The 26,267-nt window shown below is 31.1% G+C and overlaps 3 protein-coding genes and 1 long non-coding RNA gene across 4 annotated transcripts; 2 read left to right on the top strand and 2 right to left on the bottom strand.

Moving 5' to 3' along the window:
- The first annotated feature begins 590 nt into the window (after positions 1–590).
- Positions 591–9,230, top strand: LOC141454061 (uncharacterized). Its single transcript, XM_074127857.1, has 4 exons — positions 591–844; positions 2,860–3,034; positions 3,847–4,069; positions 4,845–9,230. Exons 1-4 carry the CDS (start codon positions 808–810, stop codon positions 5,154–5,156), a joined length of 747 nt encoding a protein of 248 aa, XP_073983958.1. The 5' UTR covers positions 591–807; the 3' UTR covers positions 5,157–9,230.
- Positions 8,548–10,440, bottom strand: LOC141454066 (uncharacterized). Its single transcript, XR_012458381.1, has 2 exons — positions 10,302–10,440; positions 8,548–9,860 (listed from the first exon to the last, which is right to left on the bottom strand). It is a non-coding gene; the product is annotated as an uncharacterized lncRNA (long non-coding RNA).
- Positions 10,441–10,463: 23 nt separating this feature from the next.
- Positions 10,464–12,493, top strand: LOC141454056 (putative methyltransferase C9orf114 homolog). Its single transcript, XM_074127849.1, has 3 exons — positions 10,464–10,910; positions 11,560–11,795; positions 11,881–12,493. Exons 1-3 carry the CDS (start codon positions 10,617–10,619, stop codon positions 12,443–12,445), a joined length of 1,095 nt encoding a protein of 364 aa, XP_073983950.1. The 5' UTR covers positions 10,464–10,616; the 3' UTR covers positions 12,446–12,493.
- A 1,286-nt stretch (positions 12,494–13,779) lies between these two features.
- On the bottom strand, positions 13,780–25,804 carry LOC141454052 (protein HID1). The gene is made up of 16 exons (XM_074127838.1): positions 25,632–25,804; positions 25,284–25,497; positions 24,180–24,334; positions 22,349–22,399; positions 21,791–21,959; positions 21,455–21,690; positions 20,923–21,120; positions 20,737–20,827; positions 20,529–20,654; positions 19,717–19,821; positions 19,342–19,506; positions 19,035–19,262; positions 18,735–18,955; positions 18,419–18,579; positions 16,251–16,409; positions 13,780–15,435 (listed from the first exon to the last, which is right to left on the bottom strand). The coding sequence occupies exons 1-16, from the start codon at positions 25,695–25,697 to the stop codon at positions 15,372–15,374; spliced, it is 2,409 nt and encodes an 802-aa protein (XP_073983939.1). The 5' UTR covers positions 25,698–25,804; the 3' UTR covers positions 13,780–15,371.
- Between the last annotated feature and the right edge of the window lie 463 nt (positions 25,805–26,267).

Genomic DNA, 26,267 nt, shown 5'->3' with positions numbered 1-26,267 from the left:
AAACTCTTTAAAAATAGAGAGAGTGGTATAGTTAAAAAAATATGAAACAGTTCTATTTTGGAATGCAACTGGTTCTCATCTAATAACAACGCACCTATTAAGCCGATTCTTTTTCAACAGCAAATTCGAAATCTTTTATCCCTCAAACATCTTATTAAATATTTTATAAGTATAATTGGCAATATTCATTAAATTTTTGCGTTTCTGATGTTAAAAAGACAATTTTATTCGCTTAAATAAGTTAATCAAACTTTTTTAAAAACGATCTATGTTAATTTAGGAAAAATAAACTTTTCAAATTTCTTATTTGAAAAGAGAAAAATTATATATTTTCGAATGTTATTAAATGGTGCCTTAAGAAAAGCAGGAAAACAGATTTCTTTTTGGAATCTTTTAGGATGGGAGATCAAAGGAATAAATCTTTATAAATTAAGTTTAAGAAAATATACTTTCATCTTTGAATAAAATTGCGGAAGTACATATAGAACTTGCATGTTATTCCTATGAGCACTAAGTGCTAACTAATCTTCATTCGCTGCAAATGTCCTGCTTTGCCGGAGGGGAACTTATGTAATCAATAGTCTTATATGGTGTACGCATGTCTCTGAAACAATTCATGTTTAACTTGCCTGCCTTATAACCAGTATATCAATTCAATTTTTATAGCTATAATTATTTCCCCTTTTTTTGATGTTATTATTTTCTCAGAAATAATCAATTAGGATTTTATTCCAATGGTTATTGCAGTGAAACCCCAATTAGACACCTAATTTCTAATCTGTCACCTCTTGAGAGACATGGACGAAGATGTGGGCAGTTACTTCGTCACTTAGTTGGTCCACACGTGCGTAAAATAAAATTTCACCTTTTTATTTGTTTTCTTAGCGAAAATCTATAATTTTAGACTATAAGAAATTAAAAATATTTCATTACGTTTAGGAAGTTGTTAAAAGAAAGTAAATAAGCACGAATAGTTCATTATTATTATTATTATTATTGTTATTCTTATAGAAACCTGAAGGCTCAGATTGAATTCTGAAAATTATACCGTGGTCTCGGGAGAGCCACGCTACAAGACTCAAGAGTCATCCACAATTCTCTACTGTAAAGTATTACTTTAACTTTTATTTTAATGTTTAGTGTATTAATGGTTTAGATAAAATAAAAACGTCACATTTATCATTCTTTTAGAGATAATTATTCGGCAGTATTTTTCTAGCAACTCCTTCTTTATTAAAGTTTAACACTCAATACTTTGAGGGTCCTCAAAAATTACTATTGTGAAAACTTTATTGCAAAAACAGATTTTGAAATATTAATGAAAGTTGTATCCAATCGAATATAAACACTTGATGTTTTCTACCGTTAAGACTTTTTCCAAAATTATAGCGTTAAAAACTTACAACTTTGTTCTGAGAAAGTCTTGAAAAATGATAATTCATATGATAAAAAATTAGTTTGTGTATTATGTATTTGCATATTAACAAAAATATTTTCAATGTTTATCTCATAATTATTCCATTTTTTAATGACATTTATGAAAGTTAAAGTTTCACTTAAGTAGCATTTAATATAAGTATAATGTATATTGCTATTATGATACTTGTTAATGTACTTAGTTCTCATTTAGGCATAAAAGTAAACCAGAAAATTTCCATCACAGATGATATAGCAACATAATCCACTTTATAAACAGTCCATTATTTTCATTTCTTTAAAATAAATAAATGAATGAATCAATTTTCATTCCCTGTGAGTAAGTTGTCAATAACATACTGGAGTCTGGCCCATTTTAAAGTTTATTGAACTTTAAAAACTAATTATATTTACAAGTTTTTGTTAAGGTGTTCTAATATGCATGATTTTTATTGCTGATAACATTAATCAACACATTAGATGCTTTTCAAACCTAACAAACATCCTAGGAACAAATATTGTTATTCTATTATCTTTCATGTACTGTTTTTGGAGCTAGTCCAATTTTCTATTCTAAATCCATTACATGAATTACATGTAGGATTCTAGCTTTGATTAATTAACCTTTTGTCTAAATCAGCCCAGAGTCGCTGGATTTCAATTAATCCTTAAAGGTGATAAATTAATCCACTCCTTCCGACTTTTCTTCTATTTTTCTTCGATCCGATAAAAGTGGCCTTCATTTCGTTTCCATTAACAGCTTCCATGCAAATTGCGGAATGAATTACGAATAGTTACTGTAAATATTCTCTTAGAGAAATTCTTCTTGGACAGGACTGGTTGAGAATGCTAATGGAACCTCTAATACCTCCACTCCTATTATTAAAAATCAGTTTACATTAAGATTTAGCTGCTGATTTCCAATAAGGGAAAGAACACAGAAGTACTAAAATCTTATCACTCGGTCATGAACCAGAAGGGGATTTGGGACTTTTATTTTGTTAAAATATGTTTCTACATTCTTTTGAGGTTAACTTCTAACTGTTTTTTTTTTATTTCCGAATGATATTATTATCATTACCTGTTGGTCGGGTCTATAAAAAAAATTCATGACAGTCTTCGGTCACAGCCTTCTTTAGGCTAAAAGCCTGCTTGCTGACATTGCTCTATTGTTTCTGACAACATGGTCCATCACCAGGCAGTGAAATGGAAGAGACTCATCAAAAAAATCAAACGGCAGGCAGCGAGACTTGAACCTAGAATCTCCGAGAATCCAACGAGCAGCCACTGAGATAATCCCTTCTTTTATTTTATTTTTGTATTATTTCAAAATATTCTCTGTTTCTAATATAATTTATTGGAGCTAATGAGTAGAATTTTATGATCATTTTTCTTTTCACTCTCATTTTGAGACTTTGGTGACAGAATATTTCTAAATTCTAGGTGGTACAGGTAGACGGTGGGGTAGAGGCGGTGGAATTGGCTTGAAGCAACAGTCCACTGGCTTTACTACCACAGCTTCTACTGCTGCTTCAGATCCTTACCAGCATCATCACGTTGTGGAAATAACGTTACCACCTGAAGAAGAAGAAGAACACGACGCTTCGCCAACCTACACGTAATTTTTTTTTTTGTAAAAATTAAATCTCAAACTGTTGTGATTTTATTCATTTTCTTAGGATTTTTTTTTTTTAATCACAATTCGTCACTCTTCCTCATTATTTACATAGTAGTTCCAAAGAAACACTCAAAAATAAATTATTCTACAAAAAACGATACGCTAAGGCAGGGCAATAACTTTTAAGGATGGTGGGTTGTGCAGATCTTGAGCTCATGCTCTAAAAAATTCTTTGAGAATTCATCTCCGCATCTTATATGATTTTGTGCCCTGCCACTTGCCGCATACAAATGTGATTAACCAAGAACTACAATTCTTTGTCATAAATTAATAATTATCGACTTGAAGCATCGCTCAAGCCTTTAGCCGAGCTGTTACTTCAGAAGATGCTAGTTCATTGAGATTAGAGTATTTTCACCAGAGTTCTAGAAACTTTAATGGGAAAGATTCTATCCTGGATGACTGACGGGTTAATACCAAGAATGCTGATGCTAGCACTCTTACCAAAGAGTTTCACCTCATCGCCACAACAAATCCTTTGCTGGTAGGATGTCATTTTATTTTTTGTTTGCGAAGAAGTCATTGTGGCATTTAAAAGTCCAAGACTTCCTAACAAAGTCCACTGCCGGTGCGTCCTTCAGATTTTAGTTACGAAGTGATAGATCAGGTTCGTCAGATGTGCGACCACACTAAATTAAGGATACTTTTTTTCTTCACTTTAAAATTCTAGGAGCGACTTACAGGTTACAATTTTTCTTGAATTGTGATTGAAGAGGAGATACTTTTTAATTTTGTTTTATCATCAATTGCAGGTATGGTAATGACCGCATGAGATCTCCAACTCGAGTAGAAGTTGATAGTTCTGTATATCTTGAGTCACCAATTGAATCGCCAAGGCAAAGGCGGGATCCTCAGCAATTGAACAGTAATACTTCCAGGCTAAATGTACCTTCCAACAATTACAAATACTCCATTTTAAAGTACTTTCTTATCATAGTGCTCACTAATTCAGTCGTATTTGTCATAAAAAGAAAGGTAACACTCTATTTCAAATTTCTTGCCATTTTAGTAATTTTTTTCAAAATTCTTATTTGAATTCTGAATTTTCTTATTTATAAAGTTAGGTTTTAAAAAAACAACTTTTTGATAATCATTGTAATTATTATTATTTAGTTTTTTTTTTGTTTGATTAGCGTCAACATGTGAGGTCTTTGTCGACCTCAGCTTTTTTCAATGCACTGCCGGCAGTAAAAATTGCATTAATTCAAAGAAAATATTTTTTTGAAACCCTTCCGTCATTATTATAATAAGTGCAATTGTAATTTTAAAAAAAGGTTCTCAAACAATCAGTAGTAAACTAAATATAGGTGGTAATAGGAATGCAGTTGTTTCTCAGCGGGCCAGGATTATTAATAATAAGATTTTTATAAGATTCTAGACCGGTAAAAAAAATTTTTCTTTTCCGAAACTGAAAGCAACATATGCTATAAGAGTTTCATTTTAATTTTTTATTTCTTTTTTTATTTATTTATTTTTTTTTTTTTTTGTCTTTAAAAGTCTAATTACTTATGACTTCAAGTATGACAAAATTGTAAACAACTTGAATTGCATGTCGATCACATTTAAATGAAGTATTTAATGAACATGTTATTTGAATAATTAGGACGGCAATGTGGGCTCATAGTAATTAAAAACAAACTAGAAATAATTGTATGAACGATATGTCGTGATGTCGCTCATATAAACGTTAACACTCTTAATGTGCCAAAATCATTTTATTTATCACTTTATTAATTCTCTTGTATATTAGGTGCAAGGAGATGGAGTGGAAGAAATTCTTGTTTTCCTCGGAGTTTGTAATGTTGGATTGGCTGTGCTGTATATGGTTACACCTGTGCTATACATTGCTAGTTCATGGACATGGAGTGCACTTACAAAACGAACTGATCATGCCGTGGTATTATCACCGATTGGACGTTTAGAATCGGCTAGTGTATCAGTTGCTCCACCAGCAAGTCCTCAAATATCATCTACAGATATCACAGCGCCTCCACCACCGTACCATATTGCAGTGAATGCATCAACTCCTCCGCCATCCTATTATAGCATATTTGCTAAATAATAGTAATCAAAGTATTTATACGAAAAGGAGATGAAAACCACATATTCTATTTAAATGATCGAATGAAATAATTTTTAAAAATCAGCTAAATCAGTTCAATTTTTTTTTTTTTTTCTAATACAAGTTTATTTTTATTAAGATAAAAATGAATCTTTTATTATGATTATTGTTGTACAGTTTTGAATTGATACATTTAGAATTCCAGTATTATCGGTTGATTTGCTGCAAATCGTAGTTTCAAATGAAATGAACTTTCTATAATTAAAAATAAAAACAAAAAAGCAGTATTATGTTTTGAAACAAGTTCCTGCATGAAATTAAGCGTTAAATGACGAATATATTAAATGCCTTGATATTATCGGACGTGTAGGACAAAAGATCTTCCATTCTTATTTGTTAATTTGTACCTTTCCTTTCATTTTATAAATTATGTAGAAAAGAAATTTACATGAAAAGATATTCGTATGAATTTTTTTTCTTTAAACGGAACATTTCATTTAATTACAATTATTCTTATGGAAACTCAGGGTAATCTCAGGGTAGTCCATTATTTATTTGCATAATTTTAAAGCCAATATTTAGTCTAATTAGGCAACAAAATATATATAAAATTTGATTGTTCATACTTTTCAAACAATTTAAAAACAATGCATATCTAGAAACTTGTGCGCCAAATTTTTGATAGAATACTTTTTTTTAATTTTTCGTCAGATTTAAAAAAAAAAAAAGCTATGAAAGCAATGAAAATATTTTCTTTTATATAATAATGTTTGGTAACATAAAAAATGTAATAAAATATACCAGTATAAATTTTTTCATAAGAAAAACTGAAATGTTGAATAATGCATATTTTCTTCAGAGGCTTTATTACTAAAATTAGGGCTTTAAGATTCTGAAAAATTTATTTCTAATGGTAATTCCAATTTGAACGCACTGTTCCCTCAGTGAAAGAATAATAAATCTATTTCTGTTCCAAAAAACAAAATATTTCCTAATTTACATTTTCTTCCATTATAATGTAATATAATAAGACACAATTCTATTTCAACTGTTGTTCTGCTTCTGAAGCAAGCAAATTGTGTGAAGCTAATTAATTATTGATATTAGCTATTTCAGTTAGCTTATTTTTGCATTGATACTTCTTTCAAATGAGTCAAATGGACTCATCTAGCTCGCTGAGGATTCCTGAAATTTACGGAGAAAAACTCCATTTTTGTAATTTAAAATTTCTTAATTGATTTCTAAAGCCCACACTTTAAACAATCGTTAAAATTCCAGGTAACCATTAATTCTGCATTAAACTAATTGAAATATACTTAAACCACTTTATCAAGTTATGGGCTACAGACATGAGAAAGAAAATTTCATATAAAAAGGGTCTGTTTTTTAAAATGATATTTAAAAAGAAGCTTTTATTAAAACTCAAAACTTTAAACAAAAATGTTTGAAAGAAAATAATTATTTATTCAATGTGGTTAATTAAAATCATTCTTATTGTAAACTTGAAGATATTTAAAACAAATATTTATGTATTAATAACTTTACATTCAAATTATGAAACAGTTATAGTTATTTTTTTATTTATTTATTTATTTTTTACACTTAGCTTACGTCTTCGTACATTTTAACTTAAAACTTAACCCTTGCTTCATACTGTGATGTTGCAATTTTTTAATTTTTTCCCTAATAATAAGAAAAAATTGAAGCATCAAAATCCCTATTTGCTTGCAAAAATTGTAGCACTCTTATTTCCTTAAAATTGTATTAAAATGTACAAAATAAATATATATCTGCACTAGAAATAAAAATGTTTTTTATGAAATATATTCTATCTAATTGAATATTTAGTTATTTTTAATGTTCGTATGTTACTAGTTTATTAAGATTCTGATGGGTTTTTTAATTGTTCATTTAGATACTGAAAAATGTTATCATGAATATTCAATAATTTTCCATCACGATAATTGCAGGGTAAATTTCATTTACCGGAAAGTCTTAAACTCTTTTTTTTTATGTGAAAGTATAAATAATTTAGATTGCGGCCTTCTAACAAGGTCATCCCAAAAGTTTCATTTTCGGTAAGGTATTTTCTTTCCGTATTTTAAATCGTGACTACCAAGAATAATTGCTCTTTCTAAGTTTTCCACTGCATAATGTTGTTCCAATAATCTGTCGCACAGTCCTTTCAGTATTAGTAAGGAAAGATTCCTTAAATCCTAGTAAACATGAAATAACTTAAAGTGGATCAATAATCATTCCGATCTATGAAGAATCTATTTATCTTTTGTTCTGTTAATAGATGATGTGAATACTCCTTTAGGGTTTGGTTTAAATCTGATTTAATCAAAAATGATTTCATCTTTGGTGATTCTTCTTCATTTAGAATACCTTTTCCTGTTTGGAAACTTAGCGTTTGCGTTCTTACTTTTTATTTTTTTATTTTTTTTTTTTTTTATGATTTAAGGCGCGTCAACATCTATGGTTATTGGCGCCCGGAGCTTTTTCCAGTGCACTGCCGGCCTCCGGACAGTGTTCTCTCGTTACAGACAACACTGTCCATCACCGGACAGTGAGCTGTAAAAAGCTCCTAGGAAGAGAAAATCTAAGGGTCAGCTGCTGGATTCGAACCCTCCACCTCCGCGTGGGAGTCCAGTATGCTAACCTCATAGCTAATCCCTTCCCTCTTACTTTTTATTTAAAACAAAACTAAAAATAGCATAATAATATTAATAGGAGATGGTGTAATGAAAAAAGCGTGCGTTGAATACGTGGATTTTAAAAATGTCATTGGTGTTATTTGAAAAGATGAAATGTTTAAATCGTCTAAACACTTTTGTAGATATTATTCCCTAAATTAAAACCAGTTTTTTAATATTTTTTTCTCTCTCTGTAAAATGCTAAAAATAATAATTGTACCAACGATAATCACACTTCCTCTATTGATAATGACCACTTTTTGTAATCAATTTTACTGAATAAAAACTGTAATATTAAAAAAAAAAAAATTGGTTTATCAATTTTAATATTGCTTTTTAATCTAAATTAAAAATCAATTTAAATAAGTTATGCTATATAATAGCATTGTTGCAATTCAGGAAGTTAAAATGAAACAAGTGTTGAAAAGAAGTATTGAAGTGAGAATGTAAAAATATAAATTTAAAATTTTGTATGAGTTCAGAGTAAGTCCACAAATCATTATAATTTTCAAAATATATCAATGATGAGGAAAACTAAAAAAAAAAATTATTATTTATAATTTTGATATTCAAAATTTTTATAAAATGTCTTTGAAACTTATAATTTGAAAAGTCAATTTAACAGACTGATATAAATCTTACATTTTAGTTCATAAGTAAGGAACATTTTATTATTTATTTACAATCAAACTCCTTATTTATTTATATAAATATATATATTGTTTTTTTATTATTTGTAAATAGGTAGTTGGTGTCTAGTTTAGGAAGGTATCTTGATAAGAAATGTTTTAGAAAAGAATTGAATCGGTTTTTTTAAAAAAGATATGAAAAGGCATTCATGTAAGTCCCTCATTAATTTTGAATCCCTCCGTGATTTTGGCGACCGTCTACTTTTTCATATTTTCCAGAGGATGTCGATCAAAACCTTCTTTTTTTTTTAATTTTCAGTACAGAAATTAATAGTATTGAAGTTAAATTAAATTTCTTTCTAAAGCCTAAGATGAAAATTATGTTTTAGAAAATGTCTGATTATTTTCTAACCAGAGATATTATTACTCTTTTTAGTTATAATTTGTACCTAAAGGATTGGAATTAAGGATTTATGATAGAAGAGTAAATATTGCAGAAATGGGAAATGAATGTTTTTTTTTTAGTTTTTAGTTTGTAGCGCAAGTTTAAAAAGATATAAATTACATTCATATAAACTGTAAACATACGTGTAAAATCAATACAAAAAAAAAGAAGAAATTACCCGTCTTTCTCTAGTTAAATGCCTTTAGAAGACTGAAGTGAAGAGAAAGCACAATTTGATAGCCCGTTCTTGTAATAAGATATGACAAAATGAGTTTAAAATAAAAATTGACTGATGACACTTGTTTATTGGCTTATTCCTATGTATTGCCCTGCTTTTGTTTCAAACTTAATTTCTAAATTACATATTTTCAGTGTAAATCTCTGTCTTCTCTAGACTTTGATAAATGGTAGCAGCTGATTGAAGACTTAATAGATAGAAACTACCGTAGTGGTAGTAGCCATAGATTAGATATATAAAACTGCTGGTAAATTCAGCCTATTCTAGTGGATCAGGCAACACTTGGAGATAATCTCAAACAACCTGAGCTAATCCTAAAACTATCATACTGAAAATCGGAGATTTTGGGCAAATAATGTTTCTCATAGTATCTGGAAGCATTAGCAGATCTCTCCTAATACTTTTTGGGTTTAGATAATGTATTTGTAGTCCAATTTAAAAGGTATCTATTTTGCTGAACGTTTTGGCAGACAATTTTTTTTTTTCTGAGTATTATGTGAGAAAAGACATAAATTTTCAATTAAGCTATAAATTTAAACGAAATTCTTCTTACACTTAGTAGCAACTTCTAGGTTTCCGTATGAACTGCTGTACATCTTTAGTCGGGATGGTCCTTTTAAGTACTTTCTAATGTGCCGTTTCTGAACCTCTCTGGCTCACATATTGTTTTCAGCTGTGTCTTCACCTTCCTCTCACCTGAAAAAAATCGATAATAAAGTAAAGTAATGCCTATTTTTTCAAGCGGGATTTACGTCCAACATCCAAATTAGGTATCGTGGACGGAGGCGACTAGCAAACATACTTTACTATAAAGTTCTCGTATTAAACATTAAATACAATCTAAGGCCTTGACCGGGAATCGAACCCAGTACCACAAGGAATAGTACAGTATACCACATACAGAAAATCTCAGCTTTTAAATTGAAAGAACAAGTTATTGCAATAAATTGGTTTGAAAACTGTAGTTGGTTTTTATGAGGATTAAAAGCCAATATGGTGAACTCTATATTGCCTTCTAGGAGATTTTTTGCGATTGCATAAACTGAAATTTACTCTAAAGTTGTAATAAAAATAAAATTTCCTGGTTTAGGATTTATCTTTAAATAAATGGTCTAATTCATGGATCATGGAACTTACACCTTGACTTGAAAATGCACCTTTATAAGTGTACAATAACTGACAACTCATAATATGTCATGTATGCAAATGCAAAATAATATTATACATTGTGGTCCCAGACTCTATAGCCTGCATTCTAGCAATTCTAAGAGTAACCATTTTCCAAATTCAAAAATTGAAGTATCCCACGTCACACAGCAAGTGCAACTTGCCCACAAGCATGGTGTTGTTTATGGTAGGTTAAATCAAGGTTGCCACAATTGTAAAGTTCCCTTAAGTTTAGTGAGATTGGTCTTTGGTTTTAGAGGTTTGTGTTTGATTTCTTAATCTATTATGGCACCGGTCCGTAAGCAAGTAGATTGGAGAAAACAACATGCCTTGAAGAAAAAGAGGAAAAGTAAAGAGATAGAAGAATATTTAAAAAAAAATCAGGAACTTCAGCAAGAGATCGAAAAAGAGACATACGAAAAAGAAGTTAAGCCTGATGATATTGTTCTAAATAAGACTGTTAAAACTATTAGTATAGCTCTTCCGGGATCAATATTGGATACAGTGCAATGTCCTGAACTTCAAACTTATGTTATAGGACAAATAGCAAGAGCTGCTTGTATTTATAATGTCGACGAAGTAAGTACTAAAATTAAACACATTTTCTATAGTTATTAGAAGAAGGGTCACTCCAGGGTTATTGTGCCAATGCATTGTCCCAGCCTAACAAGTTGCGCTGACAACTCATATATTTATGATGTTCCAGAAGAAGTATGTGTGTTAAATATGTTTTGGTAGCGTATCATCTAGCAAACTCTAGCTTATTTCTCAAACTCGTATATTTTGCGGTTGTCCCCAGCCAATTACAACTACTGGCACTTAAGGAAGTCACTATGGATCCTTTAGATCGTGTGGCTTTTTATTCTACCTCTGAATAAACTATTTCACAAAGAAGGCCTGAACTATTAGATTTGAAAATTAAGTTGTTACCTGGTTTATTTTACAATTGTATCAGTGAATCGTATGAACAAAAACTGTGCTTAATGGAGCACCTGTTTGAATCTTACCTAGTACATCTCTTTTTCCTACGTTTGATTGCTTAAAGTAGGTTACTTACTTTTGCTGAAAAACCTATATTTCTAAAGAATTTCCGGTACTTACTAGGAATGTTTGAGAGATTGCTTCTAGGTTTCCTTCTCTCAGTTTAATACGATTTTTTCGAAATTAGTATAATGCCCTCAATGGCCTTCAACCTGTTAATTATCCTCTTTTGAAATGTTTGTTTTAGATAATTGTGTTTGATGATACCTGTAGCTCGCTAAATGAGAAAAATGATGAAGAACAATATGAAAACATTACGTGGAACAATTGTGAATTTTTTGCTAAAGTATTACAATACTTAGAATGTCCGCAGTATCTTCGTAAATTGCTTTATCCCTTAAATGATGATTTGAGATATGTTGGTTTACTAAATCCAGTTGAAGCGCCTCATCATTTCAGGTCAAATCAGATATCAATTTACAGGTATTTATTAAACTTTTTACGTCCTTAAAAAATATTTCACACTGAATGAACCAGTATTTAATATTTTACTTGAATCACATTATAGAGAGGGCGTTGTAACTGATAAAACAAACAAGAATGGCCAAAAATCCTTTGCTGAAATAGGCCTAACTAATAAAGTGAAACTGGATAAAAAGTTAGAACCAGGAACCAGAGTTACTGTGATGTTACCGCCTAAAAATCAAGGCTCACATAAACTAAACGGAGTAGTTGTTTCGCCTACAGAACCAAGACGTAAATTAGGTCTTTATTGGGGATACGAAGTACGACTAGCTGCTACAATTTCTGACGTCTTCGCACATTGTCCCTACAAAAAGGGATATAACCTTAGTATTGGTACTTCTGACAAAGGAATCGCCATTAATAATGTCAATTTTGAAAAGAAACACAAAAAGATACACTTACTTATAATGTTTGGTGGACTAAAAGGACTTGAATTTGCCCTAGAATCAGATGAAAGATTAGATGTAGAAGATGTTTCTCTCTTATTTGATCACTATCTGAATACTTGTCCTAATCAAGGTACCCGCACAATAAGAACTGAAGAAGCAATCCTTATTTCATTAGCTGAAATTACTAGTAAACTTTTAAATGAATCTGGGTCGAGTTGACCCTTTTAATGTGCAAATCTATTGTTTTAATAAATTTAATACTTTCAATTTGTTTTTTTTTTATATACGGAAAACCGTAAGATATAACCCTTTATAATTTGCACATGACTAAATATGCTTTGTCAACCATCTATGCTGCTTCTTGTTGAATAACTTTCATTTATTGCTGCTTTTGATTTATTAAGATCTTGCTAGCTCCGACCCTCAACTCCTATATTATAATATTAATAGGATGTAAATATGAATTTAAAGAAATAGGTCATGAAAAAGTGCAATTTTCAGTTATTAACATGTTATTCAAAAAAATCCCAAAAGATTAAAGAAAATCTAATAAATACAAAAACTTTCTATAGAATCCACAGTGTTGGATAATATCGTAGATTTCGTTTTAGTACCTATGTATTATATTTCTGTCCGATTTCGGATCCTCAACCTTTTCAAACATTCAACGGTTTGGTGTTGAGATTTAATTACCATACTAGCACACATTACATTTGCTGACTAAGTGATAGAGCTTATATCAGTTGCTTTTCTATTACGTTTTACCTTTCATGCCTTGAGGCTTGCGTATCGTGACCCCCTTACTGTTGACATAACTCCATTCGTCTCGCCTCATTAGTTATATCAAAGGTTGTAGCTTGACTTATAAGGCCCTCTCGTTCGTTATATATAATTCCCAGTAGGATTATTTTTAATTTTTCATGCTTCAAGTAGAATAATTGTGCTAAAGGCTTTCTTCAAGCAGGACTTAAGAAATATACAGTATCTGGGCTTAAATAAATACCTTACTTATGGAAAATTTTAACATCGCTTTGCTGAGTCGTATTGAACCTGAATGTTTCTGAACTTCTTTGGTACTAGTTGATCAAAATTTATTAAAATGTGCATCAGTTCCAAATATGTTTTATTTTTTATCGGGTGTGACTCACATAAGTGACTGAGCTTCTCATTTGTTCCAAAGTTCCAACATCCTTTTATAAGAATAGAATTATTTAGACACATGCAAAATATGAAACAATTTTTTAATCGTCTCGATAAATAAATATTCTAAAAGAAAGATGTATCGAGGATATAACCTTTTCTTTTTACTATTGCAATGGTATTCTTTTAATATCCACGCTTAATAATCGTACATTATATTGCACACAATTATACTTTTTCAGCAATATGTCAATTATGTAAAGGGCTTTATTTAAATATGTTGCTAAAATTTCGAGTGTTAAGGACTTAAAACTACCTACATACATAAATACCAAACATTTTACATCAACAATTTATTTCGTAAGAGCTAAACATTGATGTACACATTACAAACATATATATATATATAATATTTATTAAAAATTAACAATCGTAAGTGATATTTTTTATCGAAGTAACAGAAAAAAGTTTGACTGGAAGTGTTAACCTCTAGAACGATTGATATTTATTATTCGTGTAACTTGTAAAGTGTTGAACGTTATTGTGAGAAGTTATTGAGAAAGACGTGTTGTTATAAGGATAGGATAAACATAAGGTAACGACCAGACTACATTCCTTCGTATAAATCACAAATGTGATAGCTAGTATTGCTAGTATAGCTTAAGTCTTGATTATGAATTTACATGAATAGTTGAGAACTTGATTGCAACGACGAATCCTAGGTTGAGCGATTGCTGAAGGTGCTCGCGAAGGATATAATTGAATATCTGATGGCTGTCGCTGATGCGTAGAATTGGAATAAGTATACAAGCAATCATTTGACATGAGTTTTTGCTTCTAATCCTATTTTTCTCAGGGTTCGTGAAAACGTAGTCTCCTTGACATTTCTTTACTTTTCCGCGATCTTAACTGTGTATTGTCCTTCACTGCTGTAATTATTTCTTAGAACTGTTTTCGTATATCACTACAATTTCAACTCAGACATTAATCAGTTATTTTTATTTTTGTCTTCCATTATTTAAAATAGATATTTCGGAGGGATTCTAGGAAGACGTTTCCTGATAGTACTGTATTAAAGCTAACCATATGAATTACGAATATATAGTTTTTATATGAATTACTCCCCAGCAGTACCAGTGCATGAAGACCAGTGCCTTACTTCACCTGTCCTGTTCTCACCCATACATTCTCCATTTCCGCCTTCCAAGAGTGGCTCAAATAATCTTCGATTCCAGTAAGGCTAACCACTTTTTAATCAAAAATCGAAGTTTGTGTGAAACTAAGAATTGTGGTAAAAAAAAAAAGTTGTGAAAGTATTCAAACTAGATTTTTCCTTTGTCTTAGAAACTTGAGAATTCAATAAAAAAAAGTGATGTGTGTTTCATGTTAAATTTTTTGCAGTCAATGACATCTTCATCAATTTTGTAATCAGCTTTTTTTAAAAAAATAATTTCAAATCTAAAAATTATAATTTTGTATTGAAAATAAGATATTCTTTATTCTACTTTTTGTTCTCATATTTCGAGTGTACAAAATTTACTACTATGATAGCATACATACAAATTTCAAACTTAAAATCAGATGTTTCTAAATATGTATCTATGCATATTAAATTTTTTAAGTTTAAGAAATGTTTTTACATAAATAATTATTATGTAATTTATTATGACTAGTAAATTAGCAGAAATACATCCATCTTTACAAAGTTGAGGTATATACAATAAAATTTTATTCAATTGCAAAAAAATAATAATAATAATAAAAATAACATTTCATTTATTGTAAATTTGTAAAAGTACCAATTTTTTTATCACTAAGCGATTAAATGAGATCTGACACAGGGAACGTCTAGAATATAGCCAATTGAAAATCATGGAATCAACATAAAGCTTTAAGTATATGAAAATATTAGCACATGCAATACTGTTGGCCCGCTTATTGTAGAAAATTATTTTTTTTAATATATATTTATAACAAAAAGGCCTTGGTTCATAATTTACCTTTTCTAAACTCGCTGAATTTCAAACAGTTTTACATCGGTGTCGTACCAAATTGGTGGATCAACATTCCTGTAGAAAATATTAGTAACTTTCAATACATTTTTACCATTATGAATAGTGAAATTATATTATCTTTAAACTATTGGGCAAAGAGGCCTAGAAAAGCGGCTCTTATTTTTTCGGGCAGTTTTAATTATTAGCTTTATTAGAACATGTCATTTTAATGACAGAAGACATTCATTCAACATACATACTTTACTTAAAGCTAAGATGTTATTTAAAATTTAACTCCATAGTTCGGTAATACATATGCGTTGTAGCACCTCATCTAAGTGTTATCTCAGCAATAAATGATAATGCTATGTTCTGTTTGTTACGTTGATAAAATGCAGGTATAGAAGGAGATCCATTTACAAGCATAACCCTCATTTCCCTCATGAGAGAAATCATATTTGGAATAACTGGATCTCTTATTAGGAGAATTTCGGCCCTCATGCCCCAAAATGATCACTAACTTTAGCTTATGATTATACTTCATTCGTAGAAAACTATGGAAATAAATGATGTAAGAAAAACGTGAGGTAGGTCGCATTGGGTGGTATGGCAACCAAGAGTTTTGTAGTCGTTTTATATGAGAGACATTTTCTCGGAGCTAATAACGAAATTAGAAGTTAGGGCAATGATTTAAATGAATTGGCCTCATAAAATGAGTAAAGCCGCATTGACAGGGCTGCTATCTCCCAGTAGCGCTCTAATCTAAAATATTTTTAATTAATGAACGGACTTTAATTTCTGAGCAGCAAAAATGTATCTCTTGTTTTCGTTAAAGCCCATTTGCCCTAATGTAAAAATTGTATTCAGTTATTAAAAAAAAAAAAAATTACCTGAGATATATAACTCCCCACATGTATGTCCTGAACCATGTTGTAGTGCCAGAGTTCGCTTGATATTTACGTATGAGGATCGGATGAGGTACCGGAAGTAAGCCTACTAGAGTTCCATGCTGAAGGAACTTCAGTATCTCACTCTCATCGGTCAAACCTCTGTTAAGAAAATCAATTTATCATAAATTTTGAACATTCTTTAAAAAAAAAATCTGCTGTTAATACTAAAACATCTTTCTCTCACTCAATAGACAAGTTACAACTTTAATTGACAAATTTTATGCTAACTTTGAACTTTATTAAACATGATTATTTATATTATTAGGAAGCTGATCAGGCCATCAGTAAGTTACAGTTTAGATATATAAATAAATACTCTTTACGTTCTTTACTCTTATGAAATTGTTTTATAAGATACAACAATTTTAAATGATAGGCTATAAATTTTGATAAGCATAAGGTTATTTTGAGCTGTTACTTGAACGCAACTCCAATTGTAACATTTTCATTCTTCACAATAAAAACTTATTCTATTCTATTCAACCACCAGTAATAAGCGGAGGAATGGTACGAGGGGCACTATTTATATTTTGAGCCTAATAATAAAAAAACAGTAATTTGTCATTGAAAATACTTTATTGTTTTTCAAAATATTCTCCTTTATGATCTATACAATTCTGCATGCGTTCGAACCACTTTTCAAAGCATTTTTTCATTCCGCTTGAGACACCTCCAAAACATGGTTTTTGAATGCATCAACGGCTTCTTCTGCCAACGAAAATCGTTGTCCACGTAATTTATTCTTGTCGTTCGGAAACAAAAAGAAGTCATTTGGTGCCAAATCAGGACTGTACGGCGGATGACCCATTAATTCGATTTTTTGAGTACTCAAATAGTCGGTTGTTAGACGAGATGTGTGACAGCTGGCATTGTCTTGATGAAGAATGATCCGACGGCGCTTGTTTGTTTTCCTCATTTCATCGAAGACTTCCGGCAAACAAATGGTTGTGTACCATTCAGAATTGACCGTTCTACGTTTTTCTAAAAGCACTGTTGCCACATGACCAGTTTTTCCGAAAAAACAGGCGACCATTTGTTTCGAAGTGCTTCGAGCGCGAACAACTTTTGTTGGATTTCGTTCATCTTAAAACACCCATACAGTCGACTGCTGTTTAGTTTCTGGCTCATACGCATATATCTATGATTCGTCACCTGTTACAATCTTATACACGTCTTTTGAAGCACCGCCATTGTATTTCTTAAGCATTTGTTTGCACCAATCGACACTAGCATCTTTTTGGGATTTTGTCAGATTATGTGGGATCCAACGAGGACAAACCATTTTCACGGCTAAATGATCATGCAATATTTTATATATGCTGGTGGAACTAATGCCTAAGGTTGCCTCAATCTCACAGTATGTCACTTTTCGATCTTGCATTATTAGTTTATTTAGATTTTGGACGACCTTCACGACTTTCGTCGGTGAGCGAACGACGACCATGATTGAATTCGTTATACCAGCGTTTCACAGTGGCAAAGGATGGGGCTTTATTGCCAAAAGTGGAAGTAAGTTGATCGTTGCACTCCTGTCTTGATAATCCACGTCGAAAGTCGTAATAAATCATTGCACGTAAATTTTCACGAGTTAATTCCATTTTTTCGCTGAGACACAATTTTCAAGTGACTGTAAACAACACAAATCGCGCTCAAATAACAAAACGTTCTGAAGAAGGTTATGGTCAAAAATATCAAACTTTCAAGTGGAAACGTCAGTTAGCACCTGACAACACTCAGTGTTGCCAAGGCTCAAAATAAAAGTAGTGCCCCTCGTATACGAATTGTAAAGAAAATCGTTGGAGCCATTTCTCAAAAAAGGAAAATTCCTATCAATAAAGTAGCACTTCAAGTTCTCGGATTACAGTCTAAACCTTACCATCAAAGGTGAAAATGGAACTAAAATGGTATACCATGCCTTATACTTTCAGTGTATTTTCATTTTCAAGATAATCCTTCCCATTCAGCACAAATAATATTGCGTAATATGAAAGGATCTCGAAACATACACGTATACTTCTGTTAATTTCAATTTCGCACAATACATTCGATCGAAATTTACTTGAGTAAGAGAAAGAGAAAAAAGAGAAATATATGTTAAATACACTTACTTATCTATACAGATTTTTTCTACTTGAGGAACAAGTACTTGAAGTAGCCTCATGATGGTCTGCAGTGGTAGCTTGCTCTTCCATGAGTTTACCCAGTCGGAGGTAGGAACCCATTGGCCTCCTCCACCCACTTTATTAGCTCCTCCTCCAACACCAGAATCCTATAATTCCATTTCATAAGTTGAAATTTTATAAGTAAAAAAATAGTTAAAGCAAGATAATAAATGAGTTTTTTTATGTAATTATTTAATATTTAAATAACAGAGTTACAGTTCTCAATTACTTTTGCCTGATTAAAAACAAATTTTGTACATACTTGCTTAGGTGATGAAACGGTATGCACTGGTGATACAGACCGAGGAATCTTGGTACCACTTTCACTCTCACAAGATGAACCATCTCCTTTATTATTTTCATTAGAAGCATTACTTACAGAGAGTTCAGATGCCACCGAATCACCAGCTGCATCTGGTACATCTTCCTCTATAGGTGAACGACTCATATGAGCTGATTCACGACCAGTCATTTTTTCTATACCTGAAACAATTATGTTTTTTTTTTCATCCTACTAATATATTTGCCCAAATAATTGTGTAAAATATATACTGCTTTTTACCTGGTGTTGCTGGTAATGTAGCCTTTAATGTACCAGGCTCTGCAGGAAGTGCCGGCTTACTTCCTTCCATTGAAGGACTTTCCGGTCCACTTTGGCTGGGTATGTGCCGGCGGCTACTTCCTCTTCTTGAAAGTGATTTAGCGATTGTACCATAATCACTAGGTAAGTTTGCCAAACTATGAAAAACTTGTCGTTTACGAATTATGGTGTATACCAGATTAGAATTTCCTGCACAATGATACATATTGAGATTAATAACCAAAACAAAAAGATTAAAACTATTTACACACATAAAAAAAAACCTCACCGTCAAATTGATATTGTATTATATTATTGAATATTTCTAAAAGAAAGAAAACAAGATGATGATTGGACGGCGACGAGAAGAGAAACCATGGCGTACTAAATGCCTCCAACAAATGTAACAATTTCGTACTGGCCACCATAGACAGAGTTTTCAAGTAAGGAGAAACTGTAATGAACAAAAATGAATACAAAAATTAATTTTTAAAATTTAATCATTATTTGAGTATTTCATCATGGTCACAATATGAGTGAAAGCAGACTCATGGGTACGGTAGCGGACTATTCATTGTAGGGGAACCTAGATATTCTTTAGATAACACTCATACACAATATTTATATATAAATAATGTATAAAAGGATGTAAAATAATAATTACCATTCACTAATATAGTAAGAAGACAGTCGAATAATGGCTGCAATCTTTGATGTCCAGTTGTAATAATTTTATGAAAAACAGTTATTAGGAGATCAGCATGGGTGCCTGAACAAAATGTGAAAAATAAATGAGACTGAGTAAAAGAAAACAGACTAAGTTAACTCAAAAACTGATGACAAAAATTGGAAAAAATGAATCATTCATAACCTTGTAGGTTCGAAAGTAAAATGAAAAAACCCAATTTAAAATTTACTAAACAAAATTTTTATTTATTACAAAGAACTAATTAGCAGTTTATAAAAGAATAAAGAGCATTCAATACTTCTTGTTATGCAATTATCTCAGTTTTGACTGACTTCTTTTACACAAGATAACTGCTTATTTTATGACTTTAACTGTTTATGTTGCGAGTACTATTTTTGTTCTCCATAAGTCTGTTGTAATTGGAGGGTTATCATCCATCAGAAGTACGACTGCTTCCCGGTTAAACCGGCAGGTAACCACAATATCTAGTATGCAATCCCTGAAAACTTTCTTAAATTATTCTACACTAACTTAAAGAAACCACCTCTGAAAATGAATCCAAATTCGAATCGGCGGGACTTAAAGAAAATAATCATATTTCTGTAGATATAAAATCAATTGTATTATCCAGCGTTGCGGATTTATTACTTCAGCAATATCCTGCAAAAACTCCATTCCGAAAATAAAAAGTGACAGGTAATGTCTTGTGAAGTAAAAACTTTCCAAACAAGGAGGTTATAAATGATAATAATTTAATAAATAATAAAAATAAAACATAAATAAATAACCTGTAAAGACTGGAATGTCCATAGGAATGGTTGCAGTGTACGGCTTATTTAATCTTACTCCAAAATTTCTCTCTCCACTTAAGAGTAGTATAATAAATACGCCAATATGCATCAGTCCAACTCGAGCTGTAAAAGTTAATAAATATACATTTTATATATATAAAAATGATACAAATAAACGTCTTAATAAAGGTACAAATTGTCTTACACTGATCAGCTCTTGAATCGTTCAAATGATATAATATGGGTACAAGAATTTCAAGGACATCACTGCTCTTCAGAACGTAGTACAGAAATTTCTGAAGTAATAAAGAAACAACATTTCTACAAACCAATACTAAAATTTATTATTTACTTAGTTATTATTTTGGCTATTTGTGTACAAGAAAAATACCTTATTATAATCACACATCTTCCAGAAGAAGACTAATAATTCTTGATGAAACTGTACTTTTTTAGTTGAATTTGGCAGATAAGTTTGAACCAATGGATTATTCAGTAACCTTGTGAATCCTCTCAGAACAAAACCAAAATCCTCATCCCGATGTATACGCGACAGATAATTAATAAATAAATTATCTGGTGAATTTGACTGAAACAAAATAGGCGAAAGTCTGAAGAAAATAAATTTATTGCATAAATAACGCTTCAATATTAAATATTAGAAAAGGCTCCGCAAAAATTTTAGCTATAAAAATGATCTGTTTGCTGGTAATATGTCAGCTTACCTACATAAAGCCAGAGATAGCTAAGTGTTTTCAAGTGATATAAGAATGTTATAAGACAGATCAATTTTATCAAACGATAATTAAACATGTTGCATACAGAAGTACTTTATGTAATCTGTAGCGAACCTTAACCACCTTCAGTTATAGTCACGAAATGACAATTCCACAAGATTACAAGCAAAGAAAATAAATACTCACATCATATGTTTGTGATGACGAAGTATCATGGTCTAAAGTAACAATTAAGATTTGCAAAGCTGTATCTACTAGTGGTTCTGCAGTGTCGGAGAAAAGCAAATGATTATAAGGTAGTCCAAGGCCAACTGGATCATAAGCGCAGACGGTGTTCAACAATGATGTGAACATTGGAAGCGCATGACGGTTTTCAGTTGAAGTGAGATATTCAACCCATTTATTTGGTGCAGACTGTAAATCTAAAAGAACAGATAAGTAACAATGAATCAATTTTAGATGTTACTAAGCTTAAAGAAAACTCCAACGTAAAATATTATTGCATAAATATGTGATACTAACCTACAGGAGGTTGGTACATAGTCTCACTGAAGCAAGTAAGAAGTAGTTTCAGTAGTTCAGTTCTGGCAGAATCGTATGTTGTATAATGGGGTGGAGAATGCGCGAAACCTACTCCAGCCTCCCAGATATATTCACAGCTATCAATTGACTGTAAATCTTCAGCTTTGTCCTTCAAAAAGAAACAAGACATAAGGTGAAAACACAGAAGATATCCTGTAACTAAAGAAAGCTTTTTTAAAAAAAATCACTTAATTCCCACTTAACGTGTAAATCATAAATTATTTTCAAGATGAATCATTTTAATATAAAAATTAAAAATCAATATGAATTTTCACATTGGTATAAGAAAGCATGCAATTATTGAACATTTGAGGAATTTAACGAAATGATTACAAAGTGTATTTCACAAACACCAAGATAATTAGAACCATTCATTTCACTTTAAAAATCATTAAATTAGGGAAATAGTAGTAAATAAGGGAAAAAAGGCTAGGCATCTCACCGATTAATTAATAAATGCAGTAACAAAGAAAAACTTCAATTTTTTAATTTACTCACCGGTCCAGATTTTTTACTTGCAACTGTAAAATCAGGGCAAAATAGTAAATCCTGAAAGAAGAAAAAAAAATCAATTTGCTTTATACTAATAACTAACATTTGAGTTGCAAAATCGTCAATGATGTAAATAAATAAAACTGTTCTACGTACTTGGAACCAAAATAATCAAGCTAACATTTAATAATAATTGCCCATTTCAGGTACTGAATAGGCACTAATCAGAATTTATATCTAAGTTTCAAAGTTATTTAAAATGAATAAAATCCTAAAACACTGAAAAGAGCAGATAAGACTGGTATCTAGTGGGCGATGGTCTTCAAATCAACAACCCTTTTCTTGAGATAGAGAAGTTGTTTATTTAAGAAAAGTAGGTTATTAAAGTTATAAATTTAAAGTCCAACAATGCGAAGTATGGATAAAAACGAAAAGCTCATGCTTTATGAAAGTACAGCAAATACAATTTTAAATCTAACAATATTTCCCTAAATATACAAAGATAAGACATTCACTAAATGAATTTAATATAGAGAGCCACAAAAATACCAAATAAATACATAAAATTAATTTTTTGAAGTATGAAAAGTTTAGCTGTTTGTATCTCCTAAACTAATACATTGTGTGGTTTCATACTGTACCCGTATTTAGAGGCTACTATTGTCTACAATTGTACAAGATTTCATCAACATTCGATGGATGTAAAGCGAGATATTGAAACTTAAATTTCAATAGGTGTAATAGGTGTAAGGGCAGGATTGCGCTTTCTTGTTATGGTAGAGAAGCCCTAATCTCGTCATTCTGCCAAATTTGATCAAGCTTGGGGTAAGATTTACAGAGTTATTAGTAATAGCAGTTATAAATGGGGCCCATAAATGTGGGGCTAACACCTTTCCCATTGCATATGTAGCGTTGAGACCACCAAAAGGCATATCTACATGAAATTCCAAAAGGAATGACACCTCATTCACGAAAATCGGTCCCCGCGTTTAGGCGCTGTGTAGATTAAAAAAAAGGTAACAAGAAGATCAACAAGAACATTTTCTGTAAATCTCCTTAACAAAAACTTACGTTTTAAAAGTTCAGTTCAGAGAGGGTTTTGATTAAACGACAAAAGGTACACAATTTTCCCCTAAATATACAAAAATAAGAATTCACTAACTGAGTTCAGTGTAAAGAGCAAAAAAATACCAAATAAATACATAAAATTAACAAATGAATATAAATTCGTTTAAATTCTTTATTTACAAGTGAGCGCGTTCATATCACAGGCTTTAAATTGTCTCTTCAATTTGTTAGAAATATTTAGAAACAAAACAAAAAAATCTCATTCTCTATAAGATTTTTTTTACAAAAGATCTTGAACCTGAATTCTATTAAAACAGGGAAGATCCCAGGACAGTGTCTTCCCAGAATATCAAAATACATAGTGAGCACGAAGTTTGATGAATCTTCCCCTACAGTTCATAGTTCTAGCTAAGAAGCTCATAATCTCTTTTTAAACTTATATTTTTTAGAGTTTAAATTAAAATTTTTATTTTAAATAAGAATTATTTAGACCCACAGAACTAAGTCGTGCACATGAGGGTGCACTAAATTTACACCTTTGCGTATTCAAACTTATAACTTTCTAAAAGGCCACTCTTTATCATTAATATATGTTATATTAATCATATATAAGTTGATGGCTCGTCTAACATAGAATTAAAAGTCAACAATTGTCCGACGTGCAAGAAAATGTTCTCACACTACCTACTTTAAAATAATCTAATAAGAGATCAATTATGTGTTCCAAAACAAAAATGTGCCATTTTAAGGTAAGAAATACATAACTTACTGATATAGCATTTAAAAGTGAATGCGCTAGAGGTGATGATTCCTCATTTCTCTCACCAGAGTTATCTGGTAAGCTTGTCCAAAAAAACCCTCTCCATTCCGGATCTTCAAAAATATATGGTAGTACTCTTGTCAACAGACGCGCGCAGTTTAGCACTGTAAACACATTAGGCAACTAATAAAGAGTAATTTATAACTTTTTAATCATGAAATTTACTTTAAACAGCAAGGAATTGAAGGAATTACTTTATACAAAATTTTAATACATTATAACGTAATAAAGGGTTTATATTTTCCTTTAAGGATTTAAATAATTTTTTGCTAGCACAGGAGTTATTTCCCTGAGGTTCTTAGAAGATATTTGGAAAATTACTAACGTAGAAGGCATTTTTTTTTTTTTAGTAAATAGATCAATTTTTTAACAGAAGTTAAAATTCAAATAACTCAAAATCAAATCAATCAAATAAGCACAAAAAATTCAGGACATATTGTCACTTTAACAGAATTGCTTTTACACTATATATCTCCTCCGCTTCCCACTAAAAATTCACTCAAATATAGATAACTAAGTGATAAAAGCAGTCATCAAGTAATACCAAGCAGATATATTGTATTTGTGTGGTTTTCAGGCTTCACTGAACAATGTAATCATTACATGTCCAGATGCAAGTAATCGTGACGATTACAAGATATACTCGTAAAAGTGGTCCTAGAGGAGAAATGGATTACTCAGTTCTTAAGAGCTTTAGATGATATTAGCACTACATCAGAAACAATACAAACTACTCTTATGCTGTCATCTCAATACAAATAAAAATAGAGGGAATGATATGTGCTGAACACGTAAGTGGGTGAGCGATGGTGAGTTAGATTTTGCCAGTGGAACCACTAATCCCGGCAGCTGCAGTGTTCAGTCGATACATAGCACAACTATCAATGTAGGTAGCAGATTTTCCTTTCAAATCTAATCGAAGGACTTTAAAAGCAAAAGATTTGATACATTTTTTTATGATGGAATATATGAGTATAACATTTACAATAAAAGTTTCAATATCTTTTTAAAAGTCATAATTCAAAATCAAGCAGTTTTATAATAAATCAAAACCTGTCTGTTGTTCTTGTTGTGTCCTGCAAGAATTATCAACTGCTCGCACCATTTTTTCTACTGCTTTATAACATAATGTTGCAAGATTAGATGGAGCTTCTTCCCTTAAGGCCCTTATCTCTGTGGCAGGTACAAGTGTAAATACATCTTGCACGTTTGTAACATTTTCACTCCAAAACTGATCCCAAAAAGTATTATCTGCTGCATCTATCGGCTAAAAAATCATGTTTAAAAAAAGATTAAGTAAATTAGAAGAAAGATAGCAAATTTATGATAACAATTAAGTGTACTTACTTCAGAAAGATAAAAGTATAACATTTAAATTTTTTGTAAAATATTTAATTATACCTGAGTTTTAGATGTTAGTTGAATAACCGCCTTTCTAAAATTTAACTTAGTGTCAACGTTTCCCATTTTACTATAAAAACAAATTATTTTGATACAGACGTGATATTAACCGTACAACATCTGGCAGTACATTCAATTCACACTCACCCAAGTGAACCCTTTGAAACCTTCCTTCGTGGTTTCTTGCTGTCGTGTTGCTGTGACCGAGATTTTTCGACTTCGGCACTGTAACTTCTACTAATCGCTTAGAACTTGTGTTCAGTACTGTCTATAAAATACATTTATTTAAGAATGCAGAACTTATGGGAGCTCAATTAAGATAGCCTGTTAATTAGATTTACACGTTCTGCGTTGCTAATTTGTATTGATCCATATATTTAGAAGAGCGTGTAGTATTAAAAATCAGTAAACAAGTAGTTTATAGTTAAATCCACCTAATTTTTGAAAAAGAATTGACATCTCTCAATTCCTTACTTATGATAAGGTGATTACTGATGACATGATTCTTCGAAACTGATAGCAATGCCATCTTCAATTTACGTCCCTACTATAATTTCCTATTTATTAATACCTGAATAGATAAATTTCCGAAAGTCAATGAATGTGAAAACCTGTGGACTTTCTGGTTGTGCTATC

The sequence above is a fragment of the Rhodnius prolixus genome, unplaced genomic scaffold (genome assembly GCF_049639745.1).
Source record: "Rhodnius prolixus isolate KJV_2025 unplaced genomic scaffold, Rpr scaffold_9, whole genome shotgun sequence".
Lineage (NCBI taxonomy): Eukaryota > Metazoa > Arthropoda > Insecta > Hemiptera > Reduviidae > Rhodnius > Rhodnius prolixus.
The sequence above is the reverse complement of the archived record's forward strand: the minus strand, read 5'-3'. Positions and strand labels throughout refer to the sequence as shown.